At 38.0% G+C, this 13,099-nt stretch overlaps 1 protein-coding gene and 1 long non-coding RNA gene across 3 annotated transcripts; both read left to right on the top strand.

The window, feature by feature from the left end:
- The first annotated feature begins 1,192 nt into the window (after nt 1-1,192).
- Nucleotides 1,193-3,435, top strand: LOC122818642 (uncharacterized). Of its 2 annotated transcripts, XR_006368125.2 has the most exons (4): nt 1,193-1,635; nt 1,861-1,950; nt 2,859-2,920; nt 3,018-3,435. It is a non-coding gene; the product is annotated as an uncharacterized LOC122818642 (long non-coding RNA). The 2 variants fall into 2 exon arrangements; XR_006368124.2 differs by having other exon boundaries at nt 2,859-3,435.
- A 6,029-nt stretch (nt 3,436-9,464) lies between these two features.
- On the top strand, nt 9,465-13,084 carry LOC108025838 (N-acetylglucosamine-6-phosphate deacetylase). The gene is made up of 4 exons (XM_017096496.3): nt 9,465-9,842; nt 11,888-12,156; nt 12,219-12,759; nt 12,821-13,084. The coding sequence occupies exons 1-4, from the start codon at nt 9,584-9,586 to the stop codon at nt 13,000-13,002; spliced, it is 1,251 nt and encodes a 416-aa protein (XP_016951985.1). The 5' UTR covers nt 9,465-9,583; the 3' UTR covers nt 13,003-13,084.
- The last annotated feature ends 15 nt before the right edge of the window (nt 13,085-13,099 follow it).

The following is a 13,099-nucleotide window of genomic DNA, read 5'->3' as shown; positions in this document are numbered from 1 at the left end:
TCCTGTCAAAAATTAAAACTCTTTTCAAAAAATGTCCAAAATGACAGCTCAGACGGGGAAGGATAGACTGACAGAGAAAACATGCCTCCAGCTAAAAAGGAGCAGCTGAAATGTAGGCTGAACCATAACATATTCCTCCTGCCACCCCCAAAGCCAGCCACCCACCCAATCCACAGCCGCCAATGGATAACTGTAACTGTAACAAAGACACATGTAAACAATTCCGTTTGTCTTCAACGCTGTTCTTGCCTAGTTTTAATTATACCAAGCAAAAACTTTGCCCGCACTTTGCCTACACTTTGCCACCACCCACTTGGCCACTTTCCCATTTTCCCACGAAGCATCCACCACCCCCTGCGCCACCCGCCGGCATCAAAGTTTGAAGTGAGCAACGGTAAACGATTTTTAGCTAACCACAATCCCCAATCCACATGGAAATTACTCAGCCACCAGCTCCGTTCGCCTTTCAAAGGAAACTCCTCGAATAGATTCTGAAGAAGTAGCTAATGAAACTGCGATTGAGCTGCCAAAAGTGCCTAGGAAAATTAGGAAATTATCTCAAAACATATTTATAAGACTGTTATTTAAAAAAAAAATCCATTTAAATTTCCATTAAGAAAACATTTTTTCATGACCTTTCTTTAGTTAAGTTGTTATATTTGGTAATATAAAATGTTATTTATTATATATGATAATATTTTAAAAAGGTTCCAAAACTGTGGAAAATAATTGCCATTGAAAATAAGGAAGTTATCTTGTAAACTCCAGATCATAACATTTATAAAATTATTACTTTAGTTTTTTTATTTTTCAGTTTTTCATTTATAAAACATTGTTTTAGAGGATGCCAAGGATCAGAAGTGCCATGGAAAATAGGAAAGTTATCTTAAAAACCCCAGATCATTGAATTTATATTTTTTTGATGTATTATTTTATTTTTTTTAATATTATTATTTAATTTTTAATTTGAAAAACATTTTTTTCTTTTACTAGTACATTATAATCTTACATGATAATCATAATAATGGACCATATAGTATATTATAAATAATGTATATTGGCTCATAATCATATTATAAACAAATATATATTAGATCATAATGCAATATATATTTTTTAATACCATATGGTTGGTTATATTTGGTAAAATTAATTAAATTATTAAACTTTTAATCCCAAGTTGCCACCAATTCTAACTCTTTTCAAAATCTTCTCAGGCCACTCAACAATTATTAGCAGACTTGAAATTGATTGCATCCCCAATTCATCACTACAATTTGATATACTGCCTGCCTTTTGGCGAATTAGATTGCCAAATTAACAGGGACTGAGCAGCCGTAACCCCTCGCCGGGGAAGCTCCATGCCAGCGCCTCCCAGATGAACCATCACCTTGGTTACCCCGGCGGAGTGGTTCTCGATGGCGAAGGACGAACAAAGAAAATTTCAAATAAATTAACAAGTTAATTGAGTTTCGTGTTTAGGCAGCGAGGGAAAGCGATCCCAAGCAGCGGGGCCCGAAAGCCGAGACCCCAGAGCCAAGCCACCTTATGGCCAATAATCGGGGGGAGTCGCCAGGTGATACCGACGCCCCCGCAATTGCGGTCAAAATATAGTATTCACACTGCCAGCAAAAGGTTCGTGTTTATCTTAAGGCATTTAAATTTAACAGAATAATAGATACAGTAAGTCCTTTTAAAATTTAAATAACAGCTTAAGATATTCTTTATAGTTTTTAAAAAAGGTCGAGAAATGTATGACTATAAAAGATCATTTAATATCTGAAGATTTAAAACATGCTTAAATTATTTTTTAAAGTGACTTAAAAAATGTCAATTGAATTTTTTTATTTATAATTTTAGGCATGCCTAACTCTTGGATATTTTTTAATCCTCAGTAAAACATATGTCACATATCATTTGGAGGCCAATTTGGCATTATCTTCTTTATAAGTAAGGTAAGTGTAAGCTGTTCACTGAAACCAAGTACTTAATTGATACTTACTAACTTGTAATTGTATTTTTATTTTGCGAACTATTTATAGATTTCCTATGATATATTGAGGATGCCCCAGTGGTTCTTATCACTTATAATTAACTTAACTAAATTAAGGATGGTAAACCGTTTAAGGATTAATGAACACTTGGCAAGTATTAAGTTAAACTTATAACATATCGTTTTATAAATTTTGTTATGATGTATTCATTTTTCAGGGAGTTATTAACACTTTATAAGTAGTTAATGATACTAATATATATCATATATCATTATATCAATATATTTTTCTTTTATGAGGAATTCACTTAATATATTATTTAGGGGGTGTTTTACACTTGAAAAGTAGTTGATGGATGTTCTTTTATATTATTTTATAACACTTTTTATAATGCATATATCATTTATGACATGGTTTACACTTGATAAGTAGTTAATATAACTTCTATTATATTATTTTATAATATTTTTGAAAATGTATAGTTTTATATATCATGATAGACATTTGCAGACATTTTACATATTGATCAGGGATAGATTTACAATTTATAAGTAGTTAATGGAACTTATAATATATCATGATATATTATTTAATATTTTTTTAAAATGCATACATTTTACACATTATTTAGGGAGTGATTTTCACTTTATAAGTAGTTGATATATAATTTTATAATTATATATAATGCATTTAGAATACTTTATCATACATCCTATGATCTTAAGCCTTTTGGATAAGCTCAAAGGATTGTTTTCGACGTGTAGATACTATCCATCAGATAGTAGATTGAATGACTTTATTAATTCATGTTCTGGAGCTGTATCTTGTATCCTGAATAACCTAGCCACCTCTGCCTACCTGCAGGTCCCCTTCAGCCCCCGGCCGGTGTCCTTGTCGATGGTGTCGAAAGCTCTGCGGTTTGTCAGGTGCGTTAAACTGTGCGGTTCGCGATGCGGTCGCCGCCGGCTATTAACAATTAACAATTAATGCTAAATCAATAAGCAAACACAACATATTTGAAAGGATCTGGCAAAAAGCGGCGAAGGCGACAATGTCATTTATATGCTAATTAGGGCGGCTCAAGGAGGTCCATCTATCCGTCCATCTATTCAGCCAGGATAAGGCCTTCCTGCCGGCCGCTGGACGAATTAATTAAACTTTTTCGCCTTGCCGCAAAATTTGCAAAAAACACGGCCGCCACAGGACAAAAGCCTGGCGCAGAAAATGCAATCCCAAATTCGAGTGCCCCCGACCTGGTTTTTGGGCTTCCTGCGCCGGGTCCATCTCCATGTCCGCGTCCGCATCCGGATCCTGGCCTACATATGTGGGACATGTGCAACAAAATCATTTTTCAATTACATTTTCGGGTTTTCGTGTGCGGTCCGGGGTTTTTGGTCCTTTAAAAAGCGACCATGACCACACGCCAGGTGTATGGTGTATGGTCGAGGAGGAGGAGGAGGAGGAGCAGCAGCAGGAGCAGGAGCAGGAGGAGCAGGTAGCCACCACCGGGACAGAAGGACAAGTGCTTAGTGCGCTGCATACACGCCCCTCCATTGTTGCATATCGCAAAATTTGCTGCAAAATTGATTCCACGCCATTTTTGCGGATGCGAATGCAAAGCATTTCGAATGACCATTGATCACCTGAACAGCAGGAAGCGAAGGTGAGCTCTAAAATATGCGGGGTAAAAAGGCTGTGATAAATAATAAATCAAATATTCATATGGTTCACTTGCATCTCGCTTTTTTCTGGCTCTGTGTGATATATTCTGGCAGGGCCTATTTTGATTTTCATTATTTTTGTAAGCCAATTAATTTGGAATTTTGGAATCCCCCCCCCACAAAATTAGATGTGCACATGCGGTTTGGGCACTGACAGTAATTTAATTCCGCAGCTGCGCCCGGCCGTTAATCTTTAATAACAATTTAAAACCGGGCATGTTGACTTAAACACTTTTTGCTTGGATATAAAGGCATAAATATTGCAAACCACCGGACCGCATGAAATAGCGCGTCCAAAGCTCGAAATGCGATGGGATTGCTTCGTCCACTGCACAGTGGCTAGAGTATTGGTTTTTTGTTACAAAATTGCATATATTTTGTCGTTTTTAATGGGACTAAAAATTAGAGAAATTAGTTAATTAACACCGAACGGGTAAATAATAATTGTATAAGTTGTATTTTTCGTCTATACATTTTTATAAACCTTAAAAAATTAGAAATACAATTTTTAAAGATTTAAAACTCATCAAAGTATAATAATAAATAGGAAAAGTGGAACATACCTACAAAAAATAATAAAATAAAAGTTATAGAAATCACAGAAAATTAAAAACCTTAAAAAAAAGTTATAAAGTTTCAAAATGGTATAAAGTCCCTTGGTTTATTTCATTCATTTTTATAATAATTTAATTAATGATTTAAACCATTATTTATTATTATTTATTTTTTATATATGTGTGTGACAACCGTAATTTAAAAACTAGGACATGTTTTTAAGTCTCCTTTAAGTGTTATTTTTAGGTGCCTAAAAGTATGCAGTGAAAATAGATAGTTGGCTTTTCGATTAAAAATATATTGTTGCATACTTTTAAACACCTAAAGTGCCTTTTTTTAAATTATCACGAATTAGCTCGGTGATTATTTTAGGGTGAACCCTATTTAATTTCATAATTTTTCCAAAATAATTTTTTTTTCAAATTTCTAGTTGCAAGGCCAGTGTGCGGTGGCTAAACGCTCGACCAGCAACAGCCGTAAACAGTGCTGATGCAATTGCATTTTCCGCAGCCCCACTCCCGAGGCCTTTTCGCCGTTCAGGAGCCTTCAGCGCCATCATCGGATTCCCTGGACAACATCCACATGCACATGCACAGCCGCATCCCATCCCCATGCAGGCCCACGCCCAGTCTCGTCGTGGTCATCATCCGTACCGTTTTAATCAATTATAATTGCTAGCATTTTTGATTAGTTGGCACCTGCCTCAATCATCTGCAACGTCCGAAATGGTCGGAATCGTTTTGGTCAACCGAGCACACAGCAACGGATGTAGGATGTGGGTTTTGGGCCTCTTGGTGCTACACAGAGGCTGCTGGTAATACCGAAATCTGGATGAGATGGGAGGGCAGGGCTTGGGATGAGCATGTGCCCGCCCACACAAATTCAGAGGACGGACGAGGACGAGGACGAGGAGCGGCTGGCAAACATTTTACGTAATTGCGCACATATTTAAATTGCGTTCCATATTGCACAATACATCAAATTATGGCCCAAAGTAAAGTAAATCTGACAGACAGACAGCTGGACAGCTGGACACATGGACACACGGACACAATGGCCAAGAATGGAGCCCTAAGGCCAGTTAATAAGTAAGCCCTGGCATTTATCCGGCTTTGTCTCTATCTCGCCTGCATTTTGCATGAGATTTTTCGGTGGGCCTGGCCACTGCACTGCCCTGTGCACTGTAATTTATTTAGTATGTCTTGGCAAATATTTATGCACATCGTTTCATTGATTTATAAATCAATTGCAGCCCCGGGGGGGAAAGGCCGCCGCCACCCCCCCGTAAAATGCTGACCGTAATTAATAAAGACAAATTACCTGAAAGCGATTTCGGCTACCGAGTGTCTCGAGAACTTTGTGTTGCTGCCAAAAAACCGGAGATGGGATCACACAATGGCCGCAGCACTGCAAATCCCTTATCCCAGGCTTAGTATTAGTCCGGAATTGCCATCATTGGGGGGCATTAGACCCCCTGGCCCCCGTCCGGGGGTCGCATATGCCCAGCCTGGGCCACGGCTGGTTGGGTTTGCAACTGATTTGATTTCATCTCGGCCGATTTCCTGGCCGGGTGTGCTGCCACGCCTACAGCTAAGCGCTCCATAACAAAGAGAAAGACTTAAAAACCCTCCTTCGGCCCTCTGTAGACTGCAAAAGGGACTTATCGGCACAGACGGGGGCAGAAAACTAGCACTGCAGGTAATTAGCTATCAGTTTACCATACTCTTGCACACCTAAAAACAACATTTTATAATTTCAACATTTATTTGTAGTTAATGGGATTTTTTGTAGGCTTAAAAATTATTTCTAGAAATGGTAGGAATTTTTTTTATTAAATTTACTAAAAAAAAAGAGTTTATAAATGTATCATAATTTCCAAAGAATTTTCCTCAGAGTGCAAAAGACTACAAACTCAGAGTATTGAAAGCACATTAAATTTAAAATGGTAAAAAAATTAATTTTAGTAATGTCAATAAACATAAGAAATTTGTTTTAAAATTGTAAAACAATTTTAAACGAGTTTTTGTCAAAGCACGCAAGACCACAAACTAAAAAAACTACTTACAAATTAAATAAATTAAATTAAATAACAACATTAAGTTGTATTTAAAAAATAAAAGAAATAAAAAAAATACTAGATATAAAATTTTTTTATTTTTTAATGTAGGAAAATTTTGAACCTTTTTTTTAGTTTATCTAATGCCACTGACTAAAAAAACGAAATAAAGATGTTGCGTCAAAAAAATGTTTAATGAGCAATTTAAATTCATAAGTTGATTTTTGCTAATTTTGTGATGATTGTCTTTTCTTTTTTAGAAACTCCATTTAAAATTAAGCACAGGAGGGTTTTTTGAATCAAGAATTATGGTGAGCAACATAGTTTTTTTTTTATTTAAATGACCCCTGATCCTAATGCAATGACCTCAATTGTAGCTGCCGCTATTGCCCCGATATGTGTGTATATAAAAAATATTTCACAGGCAATTTCGCAGCCCCACACACGCCCACGAGGAACGTCTTCGTGTTCGTCTTCGTCCTGGTCCTGGTCCTGGCACTGGTCCTCTGGCTCCTGGGCCGGGGACACTCACTATTGTGCATACACAAACTCCAATAAAAAATTCAGTCCACGTCTCGAGCACTTATTGATACGTGAGCATAGATGACACACAATCCCGCACACATAAGTAGCGCTCACATTCTATATGCATATGGTCCTTTTTGGGAGTGCGGCCCACTGGGGGCCCGAGGACACCGGCCGGGGACTCGGGGCGGAGGGCCTCCCCGCCCCCCAAAAAGGGACAATAACTGACCATGAAAAATGGACAGGAGTCGAGACATCGATTGGTAATGGGACTCGATCAATGTCAAGGAGACAAATCAATTTTGCACGCCGAATTGTGGGTCAGAAAGCACTAATTAGTGTGGTAGAAGATAGATATTCCTAGAAAAACGTATAGTAATTCAACGCTTTTTATATTGAGCGTCAGAATAAAAATAACTTAAGCTAAATAATCGATTGAAATAGGGAAACAATCAAAATTAAAAATTAATTGGCTAAACACTGCAATAATTGTTTATTATTATTGAAAATGCAAAGAATAAGGTCCAACTTGGATGCATTTATCTTTTTCAGGGGTTCCCCTCTGGGATGCCTTGCTAGGATTAATCAGAAACTCAAAACCCTTTGTTAATTTTAATCCCAAGATCAAATATGAGGGATATATATTACATATTTATATTATTAATAATTATTTTAGTTCAAAAAAGGAAAAATCCACAGATCAGTTATAAGTTATATATTCAATATTTTTATTATAAATAATTATTTAAGTTTAAAAACGATAAGAAAAAACAAAATATTTTGTTTTTTAATTAAAAAAAGAAACATGGTAAAATACTTTAATTTATTTAAAAAACATCTGTTTATATTTTAGTTTTTATAATAGTGAACAAAGCTTTTCGTTATCATCCAAGATAAAATGGCATTGATTACATTTAAAATATCAATTGATTAAAATATAACATTTGGAGCATGTTATTTTAAGTTTAATGTACCATCAATTTTGTAACCAGAATTCTAAAAATAATATTTATAAATCCCCAATTATATTGGGTAGTTTTTGAGTTTATTTGGAAAATCCCAAGTACGCATGTTTAACTCGTGAAAGCCGAAGTACATTGTTTAAAGCATTCTTTCGCACACATTTTCAAGTGATTTGAAATCACTAGAGGCTTCTGCGGCCATAAAGGGGAAACATGGAGCGGGCACACAAAGTGTGGAACATTTTGGTAAGGCCACTTTGCGACATTTTAATTTAAATGCTAATCAGTTGCCAATAGACAAAAAAGAACGAACCTATGCCACCTCGAGTGCAGTTCATGTTCCAGGAGCCGGGTGCACGGGTGTCCTGGTGTCCGGGTGTACAATGTGTGTTTGGGAGTGTGCAAAAATTGCAACTCATTTGGAGGAGGACGTGGCAGTGGCAGTGGACTGAATGGGCTATGTGGATGGGCTGGATGGGCACAACAGCAACAGCGCTGCAATTTGTATTTAAAATGTTGGCCATTGTGGATTAGCTGAGACAGAGGAGCCCAGAAGCACGTCAAAAACAGGGCACTCGAAAAACAAATATATTGATTATGGTCCAGGAAAAATATATTCAAGAAACTTTTAAGCCACTAACTTTTTTACAATTTTCCAAAAGATTTGAATGCAAACTACTCTGTATAAGCTGCCTGTAGACATTTTTAACGTAAAATTAATATAAAATAATATATATTATAAAAAAAGAGAAAATTATTTTTGTAATTTCAATTGAATTTTAAATGAATAAAATTAATAAATAAATATGTTTACTTCCATATTATTCCGTATTATTAGTATTATAAATATTTTTAGTATATTTGAAATAATCTCTAATTTAAAGACTACCTATTATTATTACCTTTGTATATAAAATACATGAATATTAAACATATTCTTAATCATATTTTATTGTGTAAGATTCTAGTTTTGAAAAAGCTCAAAGTTCAACAAAGACAAACTATTACTTTAGCACATACCCTGTTGCTTGTCAGTTATTTAATCACTAGTAAAACCCCCAAATATATTTCTCTCAGTGCACATAGTCACCTGAAGCTCGTTGTTGTTGCTGTTTGGGTGCCGTGTCGTCATTATCATTTGCATTTGCATTTTCGGCCTGCTCACTGTCGGCTGGTTGGGTAAATATTGCCATTTTATGCAGCGTCCACGAGATGCCATCGAAGGAGCCGACACTATGGCTATAAAAGCAAATTGGACGGGGACGGGGGGCGCAAGGCCGCGACAAATGCTTAAACAAAATGTTGTTTTCCCTCCCCAAAATATGTAGTTAATTCGCCGAATTTAAATTTGAATCTAATCGATAACGATTAATGGCAATCGAGTGCACAAGCCAAAAAGGTGACAGCTAAGGCACCTCCACTGTGATGTAGCTAGAAGTAGCCAAATCAAAAGTAGCTACCAACAAATAAGTCCATTTTCTAGAGGACTTGGCTTGCCAATTAAATATAAAAATTAATTTTAGAGTTTTATTAATTTTTTCCTTTTAAATTTTTTCTAAAAGCAATTAAAACAGCAAGTTTTAAAACTTGTTTAAAACAATAGCTACTTTTGCTGGCTATTAAATAGCCATTAAGCCACCAAACAGCTGATTGATAAGTTCTCCGTTTTTTTCGTTTTCGTTTAGTTTACTTTTCTTTTCTGTTGTTTATTTGCGAGCCATCGCTCAAACCGCCCGCATCGCCAGCCCCGCCCCCTGCCCAGAGCCGCCCATGGACGTCCGGACGAACTGCAGCCGCGAGGAGAGGGCGGCGGACGCGGAGATCGCCGCGAGAAGCCACCGCCTGCTGCAGTTCACCAACTGCCGCCTGGTGCGGGGCCACCGCATCGTCCAGGACGACCTGTGGGTGCGCGACGGACGCATCGTGAATCCGGAGCCCGTCTTCTTCGACGAGCAGGTGAAGTCCCACCGCCGCATCGACTGCGGAGGCGCCATCATCGCCCCCGGCTACATCGACATCCAGATCAATGGTGAGTCCGCCCTGACCCTACTATCCCTACACCGGAAAAAAATCTGTAATCCATTATAGTTAAAATTAAAGTAAATAATTTCTATATATAGTTAAACCTTTAAGCTAACAGTGGCGTTTTTTTTTATAGAGCTATAGAGACCACCTTACTTGAAGGTCTTTGTTTATAATATAAAACATTTCTACTCAGTTAAAAAAATTATACACATATGTAGTAGACTTCAAGCTGAAAGGTCAACTAAATATTAGCATATCATATGATTTTTGTACGCTATATGTTTGCCTAATTATAACTAGGCGCCTTAATGGTTGCAATATCATATAGATAAAATAAAAAAAAGATCATCATTCTTTTTTAAGACTTTTTTTCTTTTTTCCTTTTTAAGAATTCCAAGATAAATACATTTTCATCCTAAAGTGATGTCATCACTAAATACCATTAATAGGCTCCCATTTGAGGGCAAAAGAAAAATATTATTCATTATAGAAATAAAAAAAAATTGGTATTTGAACTCGGACCTTTTATACTTAAAGCCCCTTATATATGTTTATATATTTTTTAAAATTATAACCCATTAAAATGATATGATGCCTAATATTGAGCTGTTATTCCGCCAGTAATTGGCACTTTCGCCGCGGTTCAATTATCCGCCAAGGTCAGCGTTTCTGTTTACCCGTTGAGGGGCCGCAATATGGAGCACCCGTAATCGGAGCGAGTTAATCTTATCGTGGCTTCAGAGGCCCCAAGCAGCAGCTCAACCACAAGTGGCGCACAGTGGGCACTTGCAGCGAGGGCCCACTGTGGTCAGACTTGAGCAGCGATAAGCTGGTTCTTTGTCTGCCAGAGACAATGGGGGATCTTGCCATAAAAAAAGATAATCTATAATAGATAATCTATTTAGCGATGTTTCTGGCATCGTATTATAATTAAACTTGATTCTATATCATATAATAGTGAAATATAATATAATATAGTAATAATCTGGCTCTTTATCTTATAGAGACAATGGGGATCTGGCGATAAACTTAGAATAGATATGAAATAGATAGTTGTATTTCGAAAATATCTATCTTGTTTCCGGTATCATATTATATTTAAAATTGATACTATATCATATAGTTCATATATAATAGAGTAATATAATATAATATAGCAACAATCTGGTTCAATGGGGGATCTTGGGATAAAGATAATCTTTTATAGAATAATCTATGTATTTAGCAAATGATCTATCCAAAACTTAGAAACTGATCTTTAAAGATAAATTCTTGTTTCGGGTCCGACATAAGAATTAAAGTAAAGACAATCTCGTTCTCATTAGATTCTTATAAAGATTCCTGTTTTGGGTATTATATTAGAAATTATTTTACTATCCCAAGTAGTGCTAATCTGGTTCTTTGTCTTCCAGAGACAATGGGGCATCTACCAATAAAGATAATTTATTAACAACTTAGAATAGATATAAAATACATATTTAGAAACTGCTCTTTATAGATAAATTCTTGTTTCGGGTACCATATAAGTTTCTAAATAAATTATACTTTGATTTTATAACTTAAGGATCGACAATCTCGTTCTTATTGGATAGTTATAAAGATTGCTGTTTTGGGTGTCATTTTAGAAATAAATTTGGTATCATAACATTTTGTTTTCCAGGTTCAAAGGGGGATCTTGAAATATAGATATATTGGAACATAGGATAGATATCAAATAGATTGTTTCCTTTAACAAAATGATCTATCAAAAATTCTTGTTTCTGGTATCATATTATAATTCAACTTTTATTATATAATATAGAAATATAACATAATATCTGGTTCTTTATTTCCCAGAAATCTTGGGATAAAAATAATCTATAGGCAACATTTCATATTAAGAAACTGCTCTCCTAGCAAGAGCTCAGGTTTTGGGTATCATTTTGAGCATGGATTTTAAACCTTTATAAGATATATATAAAGATTCCCCTTTTGGTTATCATATTAGAATTAAATTTGGTACCGTATCATTTTAAGAATTGATTTTAATCTATGATTTCTTCGATAAAGGTGGCTATGGCGTGGACTTCTCCTACGACACGGATACCATCGAGGAGGGCGTGGCCACGGTGGCCCTTGGCCTGGTCAAGAGCGGGGTCACCTCCTTCTGTCCCACGCTGGTGACCTCGCCCAACGACAGCTACCACACAATACTGCCGCGCATTCCCACAGAAGTTCCCAAGGGCGCCGGAATCCTGGGCATCCATGCCGAGGGCCCGTTCATCAATCCGCAGAAGAAGGGGGCGCATCCGGAGAACTGCATTCAAACCTTGGACAAGGTGGGTTCTGCATCATCATTTGAATCCGCTTTGTAATCTGTTTCCGATTATCCTCCTTAAAGGGCCTAAGCACTCTGGAGACCACCTACGGCTCCCTGGAGCGCATCAAGATCCTCACCCTGGCGCCGGAGAAGGTCTCGGACCCGGAGGTCATTGGCCAGCTGGCTGAGCGAGGCATCACCGTGGCCCTGGGCCACTCGATGGCCTCCCTAAACGACGGCGAGCGCGCCGTGCAGCAGGGAGCCTCGCTGATCACGCATCTGTTCAACGCCATGCTGCCCTTCCATCACCGCGATCCCGGCCTGGTTGGCCTGCTCGCCTCCGATGCAGTGCCTCACGGACGCACCGTTTACTTTGGCATCATTTCGGACGGAGTGCACACGCATCCGGCGGCTCTGAGGATCGCGTACCGAACGCATCCGCAGGGCCTGATCCTGGTCACGGATGCCATCTCGGCGCTGGGCCTGGAGGAGGGCGTCCACCACATCGGACAGCTGCCGCTGCAGGTGAAACAGGGCAAGGCGTTTATCGCCGGCACGGAAACCCTGTGCGGCAGCATTGCGCCCATGGACGAGTGCGTGCGCATCTTCCACAAGGCCACAGGTGATACCAATGCAGCTGATCCTGGCCAGCATTCCCTACTGAATCTTCCTCCATCTTGCAGGCTGCTCTGTTGTCTACGCCATTGAGGCGGCCACCTTGCATCCCGCTCAGTGCCTGAAGATCGAGCAGCAGAAGGGCACCCTGGACTTTGGCTCGGATGCGGACTTCATCCTCCTGGACGATCGCCTGCAGGTGCTGTCCACCTGGATAGCGGGGACGTGTGTCCATCGCACTGCCGAGTAGTACATCAAATGTACTCTCTTTCATATACCTGATGCAGGATGTATTTTATACCGAAGATTCTCCAATTAAATTGTTAAACCTAGACATTCCAAATGGA

Source organism: Drosophila biarmipes, chromosome X (genome assembly GCF_025231255.1).
Source record: "Drosophila biarmipes strain raj3 chromosome X, RU_DBia_V1.1, whole genome shotgun sequence".
Classification (NCBI taxonomy): domain Eukaryota; kingdom Metazoa; phylum Arthropoda; class Insecta; order Diptera; family Drosophilidae; genus Drosophila; species Drosophila biarmipes.
Note: the sequence above shows the minus strand (reverse complement) of the source record. Positions and strands in the feature narration are given on the sequence as shown.

Coding starts and splice junctions, on each gene's coding strand:
- LOC108025838 (XM_017096496.3), top strand. CDS start 9,584: ATGGACGTCCGGACGAACTGCAGCCGCGAGGAGAGGGCGGCGGACGCG. Junction 9,843..11,887: donor CATCGACATCCAGATCAATG/GTGAGTCCGCCC, acceptor TCTTCGATAAAG/GTGGCTATGGCGTGGACTTC. Junction 12,760..12,820: donor CATCTTCCACAAGGCCACAG/GTGATACCAATG, acceptor TCCATCTTGCAG/GCTGCTCTGTTGTCTACGCC.